The sequence below is a fragment of the Heteronotia binoei genome, chromosome 21 (genome assembly GCF_032191835.1).
Source record: "Heteronotia binoei isolate CCM8104 ecotype False Entrance Well chromosome 21, APGP_CSIRO_Hbin_v1, whole genome shotgun sequence".
Lineage (NCBI taxonomy): Eukaryota > Metazoa > Chordata > Lepidosauria > Squamata > Gekkonidae > Heteronotia > Heteronotia binoei.
Genome location: NC_083243.1, coordinates 116,686,283 through 116,709,523, shown reverse-complemented (window position 1 = coordinate 116,709,523; position 23,241 = coordinate 116,686,283). Strand labels below are relative to the sequence as shown.

Genomic DNA, 23,241 nt, shown 5'->3' with positions numbered 1-23,241 from the left:
GTCAGTTGTAAGTTTCTCAAACCAAAATGAAAAAAACTTAACAAGTGCTTCCTCTACATAACAGCTACCATTTGCAAGGGCTAGCTTAGTGTCCCAAGAATACTTTAAATTTGTTTGTCCTTGAACAATGAGATCCAGTGCCCCCATGCCAAATGGCAAGTTTGTTCCAAAATGGAACTTTCTGTTTAGGGCAAGTGATGCTCTGTATTCTTGGTGCTTGGGAGGGGCAACAGGGTGAGGGCTTCTCGTGTCATGGCCCCATTGATGGACCTCCTGATGGCACCTGGGTTTTTTGGCCATTGTGTGACACAGAGTGTTGGACTGGATGGGCCATTGGCCTGATCCAACATGGCTTCTCTTATGTTCTTATGTACTTTCAAAAACACTCTGTAATGGGGCATATGTAGGCTTCCCAATCCCCAGGTCCCAGCGGGGGATCCCCTGTTTATACAAGCTTTCCCCCGCCCCCTGCCAGCTGGCTGGCGGGGGAATCCCCGCCTGTACAGTCACCATGAAGTTTTAGAGCTCCTGCAGGTTTAGAAACCTGCAAACAGGTCTGTGTGCCTTTAAGGCTGAGCAGGAAGCAGGAAACAGGAAGGGCTTCATGGAAAAGGGTCATTAACAGTTTCGTAGGAAAACAGCCCCTCCCTTTTTGCTTTCAGTTTTCAGAGCAAGTAAAGTTCTGCAGGAACAAGACCCAGTAAGTATTTGTGTGTGTGAGAGAGGGACGGGGTAAGGGATTCCCTGGTTTGGAGGCCCTCCTCCCACTTTAGAAAGCGTGGGTGGGGAGGGAAATGTCTACTGGGCACTCTATTATTCCTTGTGGAGAATGATTCCCATAGGGAATAATGGGGAATTGATCTGAGGGTATTGGGGCTCTGGGGGGGCTATTTTTTGAGGTAGAGGCACCAGATTTTTAGTATAGCATTTAGTGCCTCTGCCCAAAATACCCCCCAAGTTTCAAAACAATTGGACCAGGGGGTCCAATTCTATGAGCCCCAAAAGATGGTGCCCCATCCTTCATTATTTCCTATGGAAGAAAGGCATCTAAAAAGGTGTGCTGTCCCTTTAAATGTGATGGCCAGAACTCCCTTGGAGTTCAATTATGCTTGTCACACCCTTGTTCTTGACTCCACCCCCAAAGTCCCCAGATATTTCTTGAATTGGACTTGGCAACCCTAAACATATGGGTCACTAGTTCAAATGTCAAAACTGCATTCACTCCAGCCATTTTTCCTCTCCAAAACCTATTGCTTGTGTATTTGTATGTATTTATGTAAAGTCCTGTCAATTCACAGCTGACTTATGGTGACTAGGAAGAGTTTTCAAGGCAAGAGACATTCAGAGGTGCTTTGCCATTGCTTTCCTCTGCATAGCAGTCCTGGAATTCCTTGGTGCAAACCAAGACCAATGCTGCTTGGCTTCAGACATCTAACAAGGCTGGACAAACTTGCTACCCATTTATATCTGCTCTTCTGCCACTATGGCCTTCTGGTGTTTGTACCATCATCACATAGGATCATAGAGTTGGAGGGGGCCATACAGGCCATCTAGTCCAATTCCTTTCTCAGTGCATCCTTGACAAGTGTTTATCCAGCAACTGCCAGTGAGGACCTCCCTACCAGCCCTAGCCAGCCTCCCTGCCTCCCTAGCCAGCCAATTCCACTGCTGAACCACTCTTACCATACATTTTTTCCTCCTAATGTCCAGCTGGTACCTTTTCACCTGTAATTTAAACCTCTTATTGTGAGTCCTATCCTCTGCTTCCAACAGGAGCAACTTCCTGCCCTCCTCTAAGTGACAGCCTTTCAAATACTTAAAAAAAGTAATCAACCTTGTCTTCTCCAGACTGAACATTCCCATATCCCTCAGCACTTCCTCCTAGGGCTTGGGCTCCAGTCCCCGATCATCCTCATTGCTATCTTCTGCACCTACTCCATTCTGTCCACATCCTTTTTCATTAGGCTCCAGAACGGTACTCCAGGTGCAGCCTGACCAATGTGGTGTACAGGATTATGACATCTTACTAGTTGGATGTTATGCCTCTGTTGATACACCCTAAGATCACATTAGCCTTTGCCGCTGCCTCACACCACTGCTCGTATTTATCTTATTATCTACCTGTACCCCAAGATATTGTCCACACACCTTGCTACCTAGAAGTGAATCCCCTTCTCATTGTTACCTAGATGTAGAACTCTGCACTTTTCCTTTTTGAATTATTCACATCCACTCCCATTTCCAGTGCATTCTGATCTCATTGAATGCTGTATCTTCTGAAGTGTTCACTACACCTCCCAATTTGGTGTCATCTGCGAATTTAATGAGTATTCCCTCCGTATTGAAAGCACCAAGCCCTGTGGCACCCCACTGGACACCTCCCTCCAAGCAGATAAAATGTCATCAGCAACTACTCTTTTGGTGCGGTTTTCTGACAAGTTTCCTATCCACCTAATTATCCTAGAGTCCAGCCTGCAGTCCTTCAGTTTACCCATCAGAACATCATGGAGAACTTTGTCATCAGTGGTGTTCCATTGATGACAAAGAGCCAGTTTGATGTAGTGGTTAAGTGCACGGACTCTTATCTGGGAGAACCGGATTTGATTCCCCACTCCTGCACTTGCACCTGCTGGAATGGTCTTGGGTCAGCCATAGCTTTCGTAGGAGTTGTCCTTGAAAGGGCAGCTGCTGTAAAATCTCTCTCAGCCCCACCTACCTCACAGGGTGTCTGTTGTTGGGGGGAGGGGGGGAGGTAGAGGAGATTGTGACCGCTTTGAGACTCTGAGATTCAGAGTATAGAGAGGGATATAAATCCAATTTCTTCTTCTTCCTCTTTTTCCTAGGAGCCTGTAAGCCTATCATGTTGAGGTTAACTTGAAAACATATTCACATACTTTAGCCTTGGAAAAATACCTTCTTGTAGAATGGTTTTTATATGCTGATGTCATGTTTGTAAGTAATCCATCTGCATCTTTTAATAGAAGTGGTACTCCAAAGCCAGTGAATTAGAGATCTAGGCTAAATTGGCAATATCTGCTGATTCTTCCTTCCTGCTGCAGAATCCCTTCATGATGTTCCTCTGGGTCTCCTTTCCACCAGGAGTAGCATTTTGTGGCGATCAATGGGATGCTGTTGGATGGAGTCAGGAAAATTCCATCCTGCTGTTGAAAATGTCATTCTAACCCAGTCTTTTAGTTGTAGCCAAATTCACCAAGACATATGTTTAATGAGGTTTCTTTGTCTTGCCTTTCTTTTCTTACCTTTTAGCCTCACCAACTAGGTCATTCAAATAGCCTCTGTTTGTGTATCTTAGATCAAGATAGTTTCAAATGGATAACTTTGAGTTTGCAGTAGAACAGCAAGGTAGAAATCCAGTAATAGCTTAAAAACAATGAGATTTTCAGGATATAAGCTTTCAAGATTTAATGCTCCCTTAATCAGATGCCTTCATGGAAAGCATTGGCTTATGAAAACTTATACCCTGGAAATCTTGCTGGTCTTTAAGGTGCTATTGGACTTGAATCTTGCTCTTATATATAAATCAGTGGATTATTCAGACAGAATGCATACTTATTTAAGAGCAGATCCAAGTAGTCAGCCGTGTTGGTCTGAAGTAGTAGAACAAAATAGGAGACAAGTTGCACCTTTAAGACCAACTTAGTTTTATTCAGAACGTAAGCTTTCGTGTAATCTCTAAGCACACTACATCAGACGAGGAATCCAGTACAGTGAGCAAAGCCACTGGTAGTCAGTGGCTCAGAATGCAAACTGGTACAAATTTAAGAAGCAATGACAGTATAGTAAAATTATCTGGTAGGGAGTGGTTTAGAATGCAAAATGGTAAAAAAAAAAAGATTCAATGACAGAATAGTAAAATTAACAAATTGAGCAAACCTTTGATCTGAGTAGCATGAGCATGCAAAAGCAATAAAACAATAATATGTCAAAATGTGAGTGTCATTAACAGACACTCTCACATTTTGACATATTACTGTTTTATTGCTTTTGCATGCTCATGCTACTCAGATCAAAGGTCTGCTCAATTCGTTAATTTTACTATTCTGTCATTGAATCGTAATTCTTTTTACCATTTTGCATTCTAAACCACTCCCTACCAGATAATTTTACTATACTGTCATTGCTTCTTAAATTTGTACCAGTTTGCATTCTGAGCCACTGACTACCAGCTACATGTGGCTTTGCTCAGGGGCGTAGCTAGGGCTTTGGGGGCCCGGGGCCCAAGATTTATGTGGGCCCCCCTATGTGTGTGCACGCCGCCAGAAACAGGATATGATGTCACTTCCAGTGATGTCACTTCCGCAAGATGGCCACCACTTGCAAGGGAGCCCTGCTGGAAACAGGAAGTGATGTAACAGGAAGTGATGTAACTGGATACTTTTCTGGTGTGGACATTGTGGAAGAACTTCAGACTCCCCTCTGAGAAAGGGATGTGACACGTCGGAGGTCGACCTTGCGGAGTCTTCTGGAAATGGGCTTTCAAATGAGAATCCAATCATTTTCTAGACGAGCACTCTTTTGCACCAAGCCCTTTATTTATTGTTGGAATCAATTTTCCTCTGAGGATTTGTGCGCTGCTAGAATTGCTGCCAAGAGTTAACCCACCCTGTGAAACATTGTACTAATGAGGGGTGTTGATATCATTGTGTGTTGGTATTATTTTGGTATTATTGTGTTGGTAAATCTTGGTATTATTGTCATCTAAAAGAGTTAAGGTTGCCAGATAATCTTCAGATCTCCTGCATATACTACATACAATGCCATACAATAATTATTATTAATTCTCCCTTTTTCATAATACAAAAACTTGAGAGCACTCAATGAAATTAATGAGCAGCAAGGTTAGAACAGACAAAAGAAGTACTTTTTCACTCAAGAGTAAACATGTGGAATTCACTGTCACAAGAAGTGGTGGTGGCTACAGCATGGACAGGTTCAAGAAGGGATTGGATAAACATATGGTGCAGATGTCCATCAGTGGATATTAATCACAAAGTATAGATGGAACACTATGCCTGAGGGAGTGATGCTCTGTATTCTTGATGCTTGGGCAGCAGCAGTGGGAGGGCTTCTGGAGTTTTAGCCTCACTGGTGGACCTCCTGATGGCACCTGGGTTTTGGCCACTGTGTGATACAGGGTGTTGCACTGGATGGGCCACTGACCTGATTCAACATGGATTTTCTTATGTTCTTATTATCAGCTGAGCATGCTGCTTCAGGAGCCAGAATGCAAGAGACCAACCTCTTTAGTCATATCCTCTTCGGTTCCTCTGGACTATTTCCTTTCTTAATCCTTCTACACTTCCACTAGCCTGATCACTTGTCCTGTTTGTTCTTTCTTATTCCCCTGCTTTGCTTGTCCTAACTAAGGCCCTTACTGAGGTGGCTGCTAGAGGTCACTACCACCACCATTTTCTATAGTATAAATGTATTGGAGAAGCCAGGCAGAGACATATGTGTGGGAAATGAATTTGAGGCAACAAGATAAAGGCATGAGAGCAAGTAAGCATGATGTGTTCCAAAATAACACCACCTTGTCTGACTGCAGACTAGTTCTTGGACCCTACTCTAAGCACAGAATTCATATCTTTCCTTTCTAAGTCAATAAAAGCAAAGGAAATGCCTAAATAGAAAATAAATGACTGGGCACATGGGAGTACTTGTCCTTTACTAGAATAGCCATAAACCATCAGGACTGATTAACTTAAGCAACAATGACCTCTAGCTCAGGTAGTTCAGGGCAGCCAATAAGCAGTTGGAGGGAGCTGGGGACTTCCAGTATTATTTTCATCACTGATTCAAAATGAAGCCAAAGGCCTTCACCAGCTCCATCATTCATTGCCAAGATACACTCCAGGCTCAAGTTGACAAATAAAAATCTATATTTAGTGAAATGTTCAAGGCGTTTTCCTGCCTCGACAGGGAGAGCAAGGTCTAGGATAGGCTCCTATCCCTTTAAGCTTTTTTCCTCGTTGTTTACTCTTTATTTTTCCCTCTTATCCCTTCCTGTATACCTTTTATATATACCTTTCTTTATACCTTTAAAAAAAAAAACCTTTTCCCCTCTTGAACTTCCTCCTGTTGCCTCTCTTCTTTACAAGAACTGCCCTCCCCTCCTCATTTCTCTTCCTCCCTCGACGAGGAGAACGGCGTCGCAGCGGCTCAGGCACGAAGCCGCGGCGTGAACAGAGGAGCGGCGCGAGGAGATGGACAGGCGCTTCTGGGACGCCTTTATGGGGGACGACGCTCCCACAAGTGGCCGGCGCAGCATCGAAGAGGCGTCCTCCGGAGCCGGCATGACTTTGGGTCTTGCCTCGGCTGCCGGCAACGTGCCCTGTAGGGGCAGGCCACAGAGGAGCGGCAGAAAGCGGCGCTGGTCTTCCCCGGCGGGGAAAGAGGCGTGCATGGCTGGGGCGGCTCACGAGGACGGCGGCCATGTTCCTGAGCGCAAAGGGGCGCGAAACGGAACAGAGCGGCAGCGATGTGCTGCAGGACGTCAAGGAGCCGTGGATGGCAACCTCCCGCCGGGAGGCTTCGACCAGGAGGAGACCCATCCCATCCCAGAGCCCTCCTTGCCCCAGAGGGGCTTGGGTAATGTACCCCACATGGGTCCGATAGGCAAACAAGAAGATTCAGAGCAGCGCAGGCCCCTTGCGCGCCGCATGGAGTGCAGCAGCGCGCTCCCCGGGCTGCCCCGCCGGAGGCAAGGACCAGCTCTCCCTAGCAACTGGCGGCGCCTCCTCGTGGCGTGCAGGGCAGGGCAGGGAGGCCCTTGGGCTCGCAGGCGGGCGGAGAGAGGCCCCCTGTTGGAGCGGCGCAGCATGGCCCCGGCAGCCGCCCGCCTCGGCCCCGGCTGCCTCCGGCGCTAGGCGGCGGCGGCGCCCAGCTCCTCTCCTCGCCTGTGATCACCAGCATGAACGTGGCGCTCCAGGATCTGGGGAGCAACGTGAGTGGCGGCGGTGGGGACGCCAGGCAGCCGGCTTCTGAGGGGCCCCTTGGCATTGCCAAGGGGCCCCCCAGACCTCCCAGACCTGGGGCGACCCGCCCCCCTCCCCCCTCCCTACGCCACTGGCTTTGCTCACTGTACTGGATTCCTCGTCTGATGTAGTGTGCTTAGAGAGTACACGAAAGCTTACGTTCTGAATAAAACTAAGTTGGTCTTAAAGGTGCAACTTGACTCCTATTTTATTTAAGAGCAAGTTCAGTTGAACTCAAAAGCAATCATAAGCCAGTGTTCTTAAAACCGGAACAGAAATCTTAATGTGTGTTGTTTTTGATAAAATGGGAAAGATAGAGACAGTTGCTCACTGTCAAAAGTTCTACTTTTTTTAAAAGAGAATTTTATAGGTTAGCAAGCATATTTTAAAATTTAGGGCATAATTTGGTCAAAGATTAAGTTAGGTACCAATAATTTCAATGAAAGAATTTTAATGGCTTTATTTAACACAAACATTTTTATCCTGCCTTTCTGCATTAAGTGAGCTAAGGTAAGTTAACCCTGGACTCAATTCTACTATAGAAATCAATGGGACATTAACTTGCAAATAAAAGTATATTTTTAGTTAAAAATATGTATTAAAGTCTTACAAAGAAGATCAAAAAGGTGTAATTCTTGAAAATATTTGATACTTTAATATAAACTATGCTGTGGAATATTCTCCACCAAATGCCACTATAAGTCAGCAAGCACACACGGTTAAATTTGTCTCCAGAAAGTACAGTATTCTTACATTATATCTTTATATACTAAACAGATGTACAAATAAATTTATTTTTGGGACACAACCGAAACACAATTTTATTTGAATTTCTTTATTTCACTTCAGTGACTAATCAAGTCACAGATTTATTAAGAGAGGACTGCAAAATAATTTGATTTTTTTCATCATTTAGTATTTTAAACTTTCTCTTAGCTGTGCACTGATGGATTTCTTAGTTCAGAAAGCAAGGCACTGTAACTACAATACATTGATATTGAAATGACCTTTTCCATTAAAAAGTACATAATTTGTTACAATGTAATATATATACATCAGATTTATTCAATGCATCCAGTGCACATATTTTTCTTCTTGTATATTACTGTGTTCTGCTGCGCCTACTTGCTGTATGACTTACTGTTCAATGCTGGTACTCTTCCTGAGTACTACTCCTGTTGATACAGTCTTTGATTTTTGCCATCAGATTGAGACGTTGAAAAAAAGGAACCACCATTACAATACATTTAAACATTTCTTTGTTAAAGCTTGTTCATTCAGGAAAGTGTTAAAAGTTACTACTTTTGAATCTTACCTAATTATAGCAGCTCTGAAGCATGGTGGGGACTCACCATCCTTAATAAAACAAAAACAATCAACCTCTTCTTAATATGTTTGCAGGTATGGCAAAATATAGCTATATGATATCCATATTTGTTTGTTAAAATAGAACATTTTATTCAGGTACTTGAAGGTAACAAAGTTACTGAGAATACAGTCCTATCCAGAATTAAATGGGCATGGACAGGAATAAATCTGCATAGAATTGCACTGTGAATCTCTTAAATATTATAAAGAACGGATTTAACACAAAAATGTGCATGAAAGAAAAATAAATCCTCATATAAATCAAGTTATCCATTGTTGAACATAAACCTGTTAAGTGTTTCATTGAAAAAATAAGTATTATAGATTAGGCGACTAATAATTTAAATTATTCAACAGTATTTTCTCAGTGGAAAGGAAAATTGAACTCTTCTGTAACTATCAATGATCTCTAATTGAAGAATCCTATTAAATACGAGTATAACTCTGACAAAGGTATTTGCCTTCACCTTGGTACATTATCTGTTTCTGGAAACAAGTATTCTATCTACTGATTCTGATTTGGATGACTCAAATGTACAGATTACTGAGTGGGAAGGGGGTATAGCCTCTCATCCAGCTCTTTGGGAGTACATTAAGCTTCTGTATATACTGTCAAACATTGCAATGTCTGTTTTTTCTAGGGAGGCAGTCCCTTCTTTTCAATAAATAATCAGCACTGCCAGAGGCAACAATAATCTGCTGCCAGAGATCCTTGTATAAAATATCTAGAACAGGCTCTTGTTGGTTCTCTGTCATGTGTCTTCTCCTACAAAAACATTTCAACAGTCCATCAGATGACACATTTAATGTCTACGATGGCAATTAATACCCTTTTGGGAAGCTCATTACAGGGAAAACCTTCAGCCTTGGAAAAATGCTTAATAAAATAGCCCTCTGAGGAATCATATCATCCTACTATAAACCAGTGTATTCACAACATAATTTACATTTCCCACAATTAAAAATATGAAATTTAGAACAACAAATTCAGTGTGCTTTAACTCTGAATCCACTAGTCAGAAGCAAAACTATTTCTCTGGCTGGGTGCAGTTAAAGCATTTTAAACTATTACATAGCAAGTTTGGCAACACTTTTTAAAAATAAAAGATTGAGACTGTTGATACTGTTGTGTAATCAAAACCACAACCTTAGTGCAATATTATATTTATTTCTTACAGGAATTTTGGTTGCCATACAAGAGTATTAAGGATTAGGGAAAGTGCAAGTTACAAGAGCTTGATTTTTTAAAAATCAATTTGAAATAAGAGGAATTAAAGCACAAAAATTACAGCAACATAGATAACATGAACACAAGTTGTTACACAAACCATAGCGGAAAACATTTCTATCTAGAAAAGAAAAAAAATGTAATGGGAAAACTATCAGTATTAGAGGCTCATACACAGAGTCATTGCCAGATCAACTGGGTAATGCTTGTTTGTAAAGGAACTTTACAAAATCACTGTTTTTATTAACTTAAGTACCACAAATAATTAGCTTTTGTGATATGTAAATTTTGTAAATCAACAGTCACATATAGTCATTTTATAATATATGAATTAAAACTTAAAGGTTCCCAGACACCTAAAGAAAGGAGTCTGTGCAGTTATACACAATTTACATCTTGTGTGATTTTGGTATTGTATACACAAATATTACAGAAACTAGGCATGTAAATGCAATTTATTTAAATTACAGCATATAAACAAAATTTGTTCCTAAAACCTGGAATATCATTACAAGATTATCTCGAACACCTTATTTTGCACCATCATAGTATCAGGAAATTAAAGGGCCATTCCTGCCCCCAACATTTTCAAAGTGGGCAGAAATGCTAGGAGGCAACTCTACATCTGTTTCTATTGCTTTCTGTGATAAAACCATCAAACAGCACTAAAGACTACTCATCTTGGCAAAGGTGTATTTATTGATAAAAGCAGTTCCTCACAGGCCTCGTTACTCTTAAGATCATAAGACACAATGTAAAAATAAATTATTTAATCAGCTCTTTGACGTTTAAATCTCTTTTATACTAATTATATTTTACCTACTATTTAAGTGCCTGAAAAAGATACATATGTAGGAGATACCCCTTTTTAGAAAGGGATTAACCATCGCCTGTAACTTCTGTGTACATCATCATACATTTTAAACAGTAAAAGGTTAAAATTAACAGCAGCTTAAAAGCCCCTCCCCCATATTTTCTTTCACTATCATTTTTTTCTAATGTATTTCCTGGCACATATTATAGAGGTAACACCAACTGCATTCAAAGAAACAAAAAGAAGCATGGCGGTTGTGGTTTGTTTACTGAATTCTGCAATATCATCAAATGGAAGACAATGATGGCTGGATTCTTTTTTTTCTTTTTACATTTTTTCCAAAATATCTGATGGCTTTTTGCCGCCACTGAATATTTCAATGTCATCCTACACATAAAAATCCATGTAATTATGGAAATTCAGGTACTTTGTATTTGCTAAATTTTAATTACAAGGTTATTAGGAACTTTCCAATGAAAATAGAAACCTGTGAACAGTACAACAACAGATGTTAAGTCAAAAGACCAATTTTTGCCAAATGGCAGAGAAAAGGGAAAGAAATTAATATTAGTTTTTATAATTAACCACTGCATTGTTAATTGTAACCATGTTTGAAGAAACACTCATCCTCTGAAGAAATTCTAGCAAAGATAGAAAATATAACACAGCTCTGCTGGTTCAGATGCATCCAAATGAGGTTGAGTTTAAAAAGGTCAAGACTTAATAATTATTCCACAGAAATAGTAATAAACCACAAAAGTTTTTTTTAAATTTCTAGCATTGAAGTGGCACAAAGGCTGCCCAGTAGACCAGCCACTTGTATTCTTAAAATATTGTGCTTATAAACTATCTGTACAACTATTTAAACTTGCAGTAAAGAAATACTGAAATTGCTAATCTTCATGTACTAATGCTAGGTCTGTTGTAGACCTAAACAGACACTTGGTTGTGAGAAAACAAAATTATAATTAGAGATAGGCTGGAACACATACTAAGGAAAAGAATTAGATGCCTTCTGAAATGTGAGGCCTCTTGAAGGTATGGTGGTTTGAGGAGCTGTGTGCTCTTTAACTAGTACAGGCTAAACTGGGAACCGCAAAATCTTTAATATGCATTCTTTATGGTGGTAGAAGGTAAATTGAGAGAATAACTGTTCTACAAAAATGTCATCAAATCCAAAATACATAGTGCTCAAAAGGCTGCTGTTTCTAGGTTACTCTCTGAACAACACAGTCAGTTCAACACTTATCTCGAATTATCCTTTTCTCCATACTGGCCTCAAAAGAGAGAGAGAGACAGACAAAAAGAAAGGGGGGGGGAGAGTGAAATCACCTAAAAATTACCACCATTCCTTAATTTCAATGGTATTTCATATGGCAACTGAACTGTAGGATCTTTAACTTTAAAAAAGAAACCTCCTCAAGAGCCTAATAAGCTTATATTGAAGTATCATGAATCAGAGCATCATAATCAGATCTAGTTAAGTGCTTGCAGAAGGCATTCGCTGATGCTTATGTGATGGGGTTCTAATGCATAAGATTACTCTGAGCCATCAAAATACACATGAAAATAATGTTGCTGTTTCACAGATTGCTCTTTCAGATTTGGACTTAAATGTGCTATGCAATGGGGAGAAATCCCTGATCACCTCTTCAATAGTGACAAAATCTTGGTGTCTGTGTTTAATAAGCTATGCAACAGCACTGGTTCAACGCAGGAGGAACATGCAGCACACTTCTGTGGGAAAATCTCCGGACTGGGCCCAACAGCTAAAAGTCTAACCTTTTCACACTGTGAAGTAAGCTTCCTGTTCCACATACCTAGTGCCCTGGGCTGCAAAGGAATTACAAAGGGAGAAGGTGATGGTGTTTCCTACTTTGAAAATTTGACAATAAAAGTCACATTAAACATTGTTCAGGCCATCACCCCATATACAAAGGCTCTGAAAGAGAGACTTGGATAGATTAACACGAATTTAAAATAACTGCCATTTAATTGTTAACAGGTATTTCCAATTAAGATAAATATTTAAAACACTTTAATCCAAACTCTCTGTTATGCAGCTAGGCAGGTTTGTCACATAGCTTCACATATTCTACTGAATCGGGTGGGAAAAGAAAGCATACTACTTGGCAACCTAAAAAAACACCAAATATAAACAAAAAATAAATACTTAAAAGTAAGACAGAACATAGTTATGCTGAATGATCAAAGTTAGCTGAATGACTAAAATTGTTCACATACATGAAACATAATAACAAGGTCAGAAAGCTGTCACAAAGAAAATGTTGATGCCTTTGCTCTGAGAACCCTATGAAAACTGGGATGGGCAGATGCTACAAAAAGTGGCTGGATATAATACTTTCTGGAGATTTTTTTTAAAAAAGATCTTCTCTAGCAGGAAGGTCACAGTTAAGGGCACAGTTAAGTAGTAACTTTAAGGGCACAGTTAATGGACGCAAAATGATAGTTTCCCTCCCCTTTACAAAAATGGGAATTTTATCAACAATTTGGATACAGTGACAGTTTATACAGTTCTAAGTTTGAATTTTTTCTTTATTTTTATTCTCTCTTCCCACCTTCTTCCTTCCTCCGTCTTGAATTACATGGTCCCATTAATGTAATTCAGAATTTTCTCCTGGACATTAACTTCTATGCTGCCAAGTACCAGAAGCTATAGATACTTTAACTTGGTGGTACTTGTGGGTAGCAAGGCAATTGGGGTGTTTCAGTACCAGCCCATCTCTATTTATAACAAAAGTTTGTGAGGCAAGAATAGTCAATCTTATCTGTCCAATAGCTGTTTCAAAGCTCTTTCTATATTCATTCTGTGGCCAACTCTAGTAACTCCAAGGTCTATCAAGTCTTCCTTCTGGAGGTTTGGTAAGTGAGTGCCATCTATTTCATTATCCATAAAAGTCTCTTTATGTTCACCTAAGTTTAAACTTTCCAACCAATCTGCCACATCTGGTTTAGTCCACAGGTGGACAGGCTTAGTTGTAAAAGGCTTATTTGAGATTGGTTGTTGCAATATTGAGGGAGAAGGAGACCTGCTGCGCCCTGTGTTCAAAGCAAAGAGGTCCCCAGAAGGAGGCTGGCTGGGTAGGCTAAAAACATCAGAAAGAGTTGGAGAGGGAGATGCAACTGGAGCAGCAGCAGTCAGAGGAGCTGGCATGATGTCTTTACTTATCTCGGTTGGTGAAACCACTGGACTTGGAGCATTTCTTGCTCCTGATGTCCTACTATCATAGTCTGGGGATCTGCTCTGTAGTGTGATTGGCTGGCTAGTTCCAGGCCGGATAGTAAAAGTGATGGTTGAACTTCGAGTACCTGAGACAGTGCTCATGACTTCTGTGCTCCTGAAATAAAAAATAAATATACAAAATATTCAGAATCACCAGTAACAGCAGTGCAATTAATGATGTATAAATGCAATCTTTAAAAAGTCATATACATCCTTGGAATACCACGCAACTTAAAAAAAACCCAAACAGAGATGTCCCAAATTGGAAGCAATCGCTAAGAATTCATCTTGGTTTGCCTTTGTTACTATTTTTGGGCTCAAGGCATAACGATGCAAATGGTGGTCAGTGATTGATATGGTACATGTGGGTTTCCTTCTCCTGCTGGTGCCCAAAAATAATTCCCTAACCTTTCCCTATGCTGGTCTTATGGGAACTGTTATTCCCCGCTTTTGTTGTTTTTAAGAAATCTCCTTCTAGCAAGGGTATGTTGTAAAGTGCATACATATGTATTTTATCTTTCTGTGCAAAGAAAGTATTAAGATTTTAATATGTGTCTGTGTGTAAAAATTTGTTCATGTCTTGTGGCTCTCAAGCATCTGATATTTTGTTCTGTGTGGTTCTTTCATTAAGCAATTAACCCCTGTTAAAGTGCATAATCATCATACCACAGATGTGTCATTCTGGGTCAGTCAGAAACTACCTAGCCATAGCCATAATGAGGAACTAATACCTAGAAAAGAGGATCAATGGCTTTTGAGGGAAAGTACTTTGCTTCCTCATGAGGGCTTGGGACATAACATAGACAAAATATTTGAACCATTCTACCTTCTTTTTTTCTGTGAGTTCAGCAGTGCAGAAAAACACTGTAGACAAACACATTTAGAGGCTAGTTCTATTTCATATTTTTTTTCCTAACCTGATGGCCCATGTATTATGATGTGATATTTTATGCTTGGGCCATATGATTTTAACTGTGCTGATAGACAAAGCTCTATATTGCTTTGCTAGAGTCTATTTTTTTTGTCTGCTGGAATTTTTAAACTTTTTTTTTTACATTTTCACTCGTGCTGCTTCATTCAGGTTTCTTCTAATGTCTTCTGGAATATCTTGTATTTTGAATGTTTTTATTTGGCATCTGAAGACACACCACTTTTCAATATATAGGATAGATGAACTCACGTTCTAGCTGTATCCGAAGAAGTGAGCAGAGACTCACAAAAGCTCAAACTCTAGCACAAACTTTGTTAGTCTTCAAGGTGCTACTGGACTCTTACTGTTTTCTACTGCTGCAGACAGACTAACACAGCTACTCATCTTGATCTATCTGAATGTTTTTATACAATTTTATTCATATTCTTCCATGTTTCAGATCCCCTGATGAATCTATGGGGAAACACATAGAGGCTTTTTAGTATTCCATCAATACATTTTTAGTATTCCATTAATACAATACTTCCTGCAGCATTTGTTGCTGCCTTCTTTCTTCCTGGTGACTGGTGCAGCCCTCTTGTTTTGCTGTCTAATTGATACTGAGCCACAGGGTATGCAGGTCATTGCGGCCTCAGTCTCAGAAAAATAAAATACATATGTATGCACTTTACACCATGACCATTGTAGGCGGAGACTTTTTTTTAGAAATAAAAGCTGAGAGTAACAGTCCCCATAAGACCAGCATAGGGAAAGTTTAGGGATTTTTTTTGGCACCAGCGGGAGAAGGAAATCCACATATACCTTATAAATCACTGACCACTATTTGCATCATTATATATCTCTCTTTTCCTTGACCCCAAGGTTAGTAAATACAGCACCTACAAGAGCTATGAAACTAAGGGGGAACCTTATACTGCCCTCTTTAATTCCATCCATCCTTCCAGAGGTCCCCACAGTTCTTGTGATCTCTTTCCCCACTCTAGGTCTCCAGGTAATCTCTGTGGTGGTGGAGAAGAGCTTGCAAGCCTGCCTATTTCACCCCACTTCCCCGCTTCACATATGGTAGAAATAGTTGCATACCAATGGGTCAGCACTCAGAGGCTGACTGAGGTCCTGAAGCTTAGCACACTAACTTGAGAGTAAGCTTGCACTAAGTTCCTCCTTGAAATCCAGGAGCCGCATGATATGTGAGAAAGAGTTGCATGTAACGCCTGAGCTGCAGTTTGGCTACCCCTGTCCTAAGCTGATAGTTTTGGGAGACTTCAACGTCCATGCCAATGAGGCAGCCTCCCACCAGGCCAGGGACCTAATGTCATCCATGACAGCACTGGGACTCTCCCAATTTACACCATAAGTCCTTGAAAATGCCATCTTGTGCTTTAGAATCTGAAATAGCTGTTTTTAGGGTTTTAAACTGTTTCATTTCTTATTCAGTATATTGTATGTTGTAACCCATCCTGGATAACCCCGCCCCCATAAATATATAAATAAATTTAACAGAAACAGCCCACTGGGATCTTCCCAGTAAGGGCAAATCTGTCTCTGACCAGCAGTCACTTCTGGTTACAGAGTATTACTGGGAGGATAAAGGTTGAGGGTGACAGTTTCTGTGTGTGGGAAAATCCATGGTGTTCTTTCAGTCACCCTTGCTGCACCCAATTTATAGAAAATCAGCATGACTGACATTCAGCTTCTTTCCACATAGTGTCTAGTTTGCCTCTTGCAGCCAAGAGTTCCTTTTACACCATGTATGGGTATTAGTTTGGTTAACATGTCATTTATAATCATCTGAAATATAGCTATTTTACATACAACTCTGTCGGTATTATGCCTAGTTTGACACTAGGCTTTCCAAATCTCCCGCCCTGGCGGGGGACCCCAGGATTAGCTCCCTTCTCCCCCGCTTTCCAAAAATCTGGAAGCGGGGTGGGGGGTATGGCGTCTGGGAGCGATTCCATTGCGAGCAGTTGCTTAAGGTGGAGAGCTCAGTTCCTCTGCACGAGAAGAGCCAAGCCAAGTCCAGGAACACTTTAAGAGACCACCAAGATTTTTAGGGTTATAAACAGCTTTCAAGATTCAAAGCCCCCTTCGTCTGATCTTCTGAAGGGAACTTTGGTTGCAGTCACGCACACAAAGGTAGGAGGGCCTCCTGGAGCGGGGCAGGGGGGGAGTGGTAAGTTAACTGCATAATGCCTAGCCCTTGTAGGATTGCCACCCCCCCATGCTTTCTGGCTCCTCTCTTTCACTTCCCAATCCCGGCGTTTACACAGAGAACCTGCTGGGATCAATTTGCAGCCGCTTTACATTCCACAGGCTTCCGTCATCCCACTTCTTCATAATCTTTACTTGGAAGCAAATCCCAGTGTTTCAGCTGAGCTTACTCCCTACTAGGCACAAGAAAGATCGCAGTGCCTCTGTTTCCTGCTGAAGAGAGCTGCCCCAACCTTGTGCACGCTGATTTGGGAGCGCTCTTTGAAGTAGGCATGCTGAATTAAGGCTGCTGTTCTAAGCAGTGTTACTGGGTGAACTTGCCTTCTGAGCTAAGGGTTGCCAATCTCCAGGTAGGGACAGGAAATCCCCTGATTTGGAGACCCTTCCCCCACTTCAGGGTCATCAGAAAGCAGAAGGGGGGTGGAAATGTCTGCTGGCCACTCCATTATTCCCTATGAAGCTCGATTCTCATAGAATAATGGATAATTGATCTGTGGGTATCAAAGCTCTGGGGGGCTGTTTTTTGAGATAGAGGCACCAAATTTGTATCATAGCATCCAGTGCCTCTTCCCAAAATACCCTCCAAGTTTCAAAATGATTGGACCAGGGGGTCCAATTCTACGACCCCAAAAGAAGGTGCCCCTATCTTTCATTATTTCCAAAGGAGGGAAGGCATTTAAAAGGTGTGCAGTTCCAAGAACTTCCTTTGGAGTTCAGATATGCTTATCACGCCCTTGCTGCTGGCTCCACCCCAATGTCTCCTGGCTCCACCCCCAAAGTCCCCAGATATTTCTTTAATTGGACTTGGCAACCCTATTTGACACTCAGTAAATATGTACCTCTAACATAGACTGAAATCAAAACTAAACATAACTATAAATCTATTTTCAGTGAAGCAACATCTTAAACTCTAAAAATAATACCAATTTTGCATTCCTTTTCTTTAATTATATCCGCAGCATGACCTATTGTATTATTTTTGTTCACTTCTCACTAAAATAGCATAATATCCATGAGTAACAAGTGGTGCTTGCAAAAACACATCTGGCCATCTGGCTGTGCCGCATTCTCTGTTAGCATCTCTTATGCGTCCTGAAAAACAGCTTTAGAGACACCACGAACACTTCTAGAGCAGTTTCTAAGGCAACATAGAGGTCTGCACCCAGAATGAAATGACATGTTGAGAATATAGAAACTGGAAAATATAATTTAATTGAGATTTGTTATTTTTCTAATGGGAATATTTAAGAGTAACCTGTTTTTAAATATAACCCACATGGCTGTCTGCTCAGTTAAATGTAATAAATCTGTGAGCAAGGGTCAGACCAAAATAATAGCTAATTCAATAAAGAAGTTGCAACCTTTGGAATACTTCATGCATCTGACATAGAAGGCTCTGGCTCACAAAAGCTTATACTACAATAAATTTGTTAGCTTTAAGGTATTATGAGTTCCATTGCTTTTTAAGCGAACGTAAAATCATATTTGTTAACTCATGAAAGGATTTCTCATGCAAGTTTTAGTTTTTGTGCAAACTTAATTTATGGTAGATAATAGAAAACAAAAAATTAAAAATACAGGAAGTTTTTTTCATGTAAGTTTTGATTTTTCTGCAAATTTAATTTACAATAGATGATATAAAATTTATATTTAAATAAAAATATAAATTTAAATAAAAATATAATATCCTTAAATAAAGGATATTAGTATATTCACATTTGGTCTTAATTTTTATGTTAAACATTCCCTCAGAGTACAAAAAGTCTAAGGTCAGATTCCGACATACACATCACACATAAAAGCCATTTCCCCCAATGACTTCTGGCTCCACCATGCACACCATGCATCAAATTGCATGTCTATAATGACAACAAGTCTCCAATGGAATACCACTGAAAAGACAGATAGGACTGGATTTTCAGAGCTGTGTCATGATCCTGGGCCTAATGAGGCCTGCAGGACCCAGAGAAGCCTGCCTAGGAGGTAGGCTTCCCAACCCCCCCGCCCTGGCGGGGGACCCCCCGATTTGCAGCCCCCTCCCCCGCTCTCCAAACATTTAGAAGCGGGGGTGGGGGGTGGGGGGAACTGCTTCCCGCGCCGCCGCCAAGTTAGCTGACCAGAGGGGGAAGCCCCTGCTCCGTTGCTGCTGGCTGCACTCGCCGCCTTGGCTCCCACAGCCACTCCGCAGGCGTCGACGGCTCCAGCCGCATCACCACCCCCTGCGCCCTCGCTTCCTACCAGGGGCTGCAGCAGAGCCACTTCAGGAAACCCCTGGCAGAGCGGGCGCTGAGCGGCGACAGGGAAGGGGGGATCGCGTGACGAGGTGGGGAAGGAGGGAGCGAGGGGAGAGGGCCTGGCTGAGGAAGAGGAGAAGGAGCCCCCGGCGGCGCCCAAAGGGAGGCCGAGAGGACCCAACTTTTCTTCCTGCCCCGTTCCCTCTCGTGCCGGCGGGCGCTCCAGACAGGCCGGATCGGCTCGAGGGCTCTTCGCTCGGCTCTCCCGCTGGCGCCTCCCTCCTCGCTTCTGCCGCTCACACGCGCCCGCCTGCTTTTGCCCGGCCGGAATCGCCGGCAGCTTCTCCTCAGCTTCCCTCCCACTCCCAGGCCTGGCTCCCTTCAATGTGCCGGCCTTTTCCGCTCGCCCGCCGCTTAGCAATGCCTGCTCCTGGGGAAACATCAGCCTTTTTCTAGGGCACCAGTCGCTGGGCTTTGGCTTCCCCGGTTTAGCGTCCGCAAATTGCAGGCTCCCCCCCCCCGCCTTTGGGTAAAGAGCTGCCAATAGGAAAGGGTTGGTCATCAAAGCCTTTGGGATTTCAGCCAGATGCAAGCCCATGGCGGAGTGCAGATTTGCATTGGGGGGGGTGGATCCACATGTCACTTGAGGACTTATCACCAGCTTTAAGAGGGGATTGGATAAAAATATGGAGCAGAGGTCCATCAGCGGCATAATTGTCCATCTTGGAGTTCAATTATGCTTGTCATACCCTTGTTCCTGGCTCCGCCCCCAATGTCTCCTGGCTCCACCCCCAAAGTCTCCTGGCTCCACCCCCAAAGTCCCCAGATATTTCTTGAATTGGACTTGGCAACCCTACTAGGAGGTACTGGGGAAAGTCTACATTTCCCAGGATCCCCTCTGTCCTTCTGATTGGGTGGCAAGGTTTTGGAGGGAAACTAAACAAGCTGTTTAAACAGAGAGTATGTGAGAAGGTGGGGTTCTCCAAAGAAGGAGCCCACAAGAGGTTCAAGGAAGTGAAACCTGAACCCAAGGAGTCCTACCCACAGTTAATGTATAGACTGGGGAAGGCCTATGACCTATGGTTTGAAGTAGCTGACGCTAAGACTCTAGATGATGTGAAAGCTCTAATGTGCATTGATCAGTTCTTGACTTTCATTCCTGAGCACATTAGATGCCCTCTGACTGACAAAAGCCCTTCCACCATCAAAGAAGCTGGGCAGTGGGCAGACTGCCTATATGAGGCATATGGAGGGCAGAGACCAAGCACCAATCATGATTGGCACCTGAGGGAAAGTTGGAAGCTTCCTCCTGACCATGAGGCTGAGGAGCAGTCTGAAGTGAAGGAAGAACTGTCCCGGCAACAGCCTCCTTGTTCTACAGGTGCTGGTGTGAAGCTGCCAACAGGAGAATGGAAGGTACCCCGCTGTTATTTCTGCAACAAGTTGGGGCATAGCTGGAGTCAGTGCCCAAGGTCTACCACTACTGTGGCATTCCACATGATGCCAATGGGCTCTGGACCCTGAACCAGACCCTGAGTATATTCTTTATCATCACCAGGGGTCGTTTTGTAGAAAAATAGGTGGCAGAGCTCATTAGCATAACTCATTAGCATATGCTGCCCCCTCAGCCAAAAGCAACCTGATGCAAAAAAGGAGAGCCCCAGGTGAGTGAAACCTGCTTGGGCTGGCTAGAGATCCAGCCAAGTAGGTCTCGCTCACCTGGGGCTCTCCTGGTCCCCACCCCCAGTCAAAAGGCCAGCAGGCCACTTGCTGCCCAAAATCGCATAAGAAGTGGAGAAAGGGTGGCATAGGGCTTCTCCATAAGTTAATGAGGGCTGCTGGGGGTCTGGCAGAGCTGGTGGCTGGCTGGCTGCCTGCTCCCCTAACCCAGGGATTGTTATGCAGCTGCACCTACTATTCAGTGGAAAAGGTAGGTGGGAAGGAGGAGGGGGAACCCTCAGAAAGGTTCAGGAGCTGTGCTCCTGTGAGCTCCTGCTGAATCTGAGGCCTGAGCATCACCGTAAGGAAGTGACTGTGGATGGGCATGGCATTATAGCCTGGCGAGACACTGCTTCCCTTTTGACTTCTGCCCATCGTTCTCTTGTGGACCCAAAGCATTTCATCCCAGGTGAAGGAAGGAAGGTACTGTGTATCCATGAAGCTGAAGGAGTTACCCTCCCAGTGGCCAGGATACCTATCTAGTATGAGGGTTGGACTGGAACATGGCAGGTTGCTGTGTATGAGAACACACCTGTGTTTATGTTTATAGGGGAGGAACATGTACTCCCATGGCAGATAAAAACAACTGAATCCAAACACTCTCCCAAAGTGGGGCTGTACAAAGGAGAGAAAAGCTCCAGATTGCAACAGCAGATCTTCACAGGGACAGGGTTCTAAGGAACCAGAGCAGTTGAAAAAACTGTTTGTTGGTGGTTTGGATTTTGAGACTACAGATGACAGTTGAGGTAGGGCTGCCAAGTCCAATTCAAGAAATATATGGGGACTTTGGGGGTGGAGCCAGGAGACATTGGGGACAGAGCCAGGAAACATTGGGAGCGGAGCCAGGAACAAGGGTGGTCCAATCCTTTTGAAACTTGGGGGGTACTTTGGGGAGAGGCTGAAAATTTGGTGCCTCTACCTCAAAAAAACAGCTCCCCCAGAGCCCCCGAAACCTCCAGATCAATTTTCCATTATACCCTATGAGAATCGATTTCCACATAGGGAATAATGAAGTGCTCAGCACACTCTCGACTCTCCCCCCTCCCCCCCGTTTCTAGAGACTGAAGTGAGGGATTGGCCTCTCTGCTCATGAGTTGCAGCCAACTTCTTCCAAGTAACACAGACATCCATCCCAAGAGGAGGCCTTTCCAATTGGAGACTGGAGCCTCTGGAGGGGGAAAGTCACATGGTGGCTTTGGGGGTGGGGATTTCCCCTGCCAGCCAGCTGACTGGGGGTGGGAAGGAGCCTGGGAAAGTGGAAGAACCCCCGCTGGGACCTGGGGATTGGCAAGCCTAGTTTGAGGGAACACTTGGAAACTTGGGGCACACTCACTGACAATGTGGTAGTGAGAGATCCACAGACAAAACATTCCTGTGGGTTTGTTTTTTTGACTTATTCTTGCCAGAAGGAGGGAAATTCTGCACTGGCAGCTCAACCACATAAGGTGGATGGCTGGGTGGTGGAACTCAAGTGAGCAGTTCCTAGGGAAAGTAGTGTGAAGCCTGGCAGCCACTTAATGGAAGGGAGAAGATGCAAACTGCTACTGCAAAGAAATCGTGGATGCAGTTCAGGCAGCTTCATGGGTTGTGGAAACTGTGAAGGGAGGTGTCAATAGACAGCCAAATCCACTAATCCTAAACTCCTTAGATAAAGACTGTATATTAATCTCTATATTGTGTTTAATTGGTTCCTATTGTTTCTTTGAGTGTATTAATGTTTTATGGTTGGTTTTCCAAGGCAACCCCATTTTGGGTAGACCTCATTGATGGGGATCTAGATTGCCAGACCCCATGATTTGGTCTAGTGGCGGGGGGGGGGGGGGGGGTCATGATCCTGGGCCTAGTGAGGCCTGCAGGTCCCAGTGAACCCTGCCTAGGAGTTACTAGGGAAAACCTACATTTCCCAGGATCCCCTCTGTCCCTCTGATTGGGTGGCAAGGTTTTGGAGGGAAACTAGCCCAGAGAGGGGTGGGACTTGGGAATAGAGCATAAAAAGGGCCAAGTGCAGACAGCGTGTGTTCTTTCCTGAAGAGGCTTCAGGGCGAGATGTTCTCTGTCTAGAGAGGTTGCAGACAGAGAAAGACTGCTCTCTGAAACAGGCAGTAGGAAGATCCTTCACCCAAAGGAAATGTGGTGAATTTAGTATTAGAGTAGGGACTTTATAGCTAAAGGCATCAGGGCTTTTATTTGCACCAACCTTTACTGTTTCATATTCACTTTAGCACTAAATCTTTATCACCTACTTACTGTTTTAGAGCACTAATAATAAACTTTTTGTTATACTGCCTGAGTTCTCACATCTCCTTGGTCACAGTTAAGAGGTATTTATTAATAAGGAAGACAAGGGTGGTTGGGTGCTCTGGGCCCTCCATACAGACCCTTATCAGAGTGGTGGCAGCCAGTAGAAGGCCCTGCTATGTGGCAAGCTGTTTCACAGGTTTCCATACAGGGACAGGCTTTTGTGATGTCCCTGTGACTGGCATGACTGCTGATAGTG

The 23,241-nt window shown here is 43.1% G+C and overlaps 1 protein-coding gene across 5 annotated transcripts in view; it reads right to left on the bottom strand.

Annotated features, from left to right (window-relative positions):
* Positions 1–12,877: 12,877 nt before the first annotated feature.
* SHANK2 (SH3 and multiple ankyrin repeat domains 2) overlaps positions 12,878–23,241 on the bottom strand; it is an 811,137-nt gene continuing 800,773 nt past the window's right edge. For all 5 annotated transcript variants that reach the window (XM_060263196.1, XM_060263197.1, XM_060263199.1 and 2 more), the window contains one exon: positions 12,878–13,764. In XM_060263196.1, the coding sequence (XP_060119179.1) occupies positions 13,191–13,764 (574 nt within the window). In that variant the 3' untranslated portion in view covers positions 12,878–13,190. The remainder of the gene's footprint in view (positions 13,765–23,241) is intronic.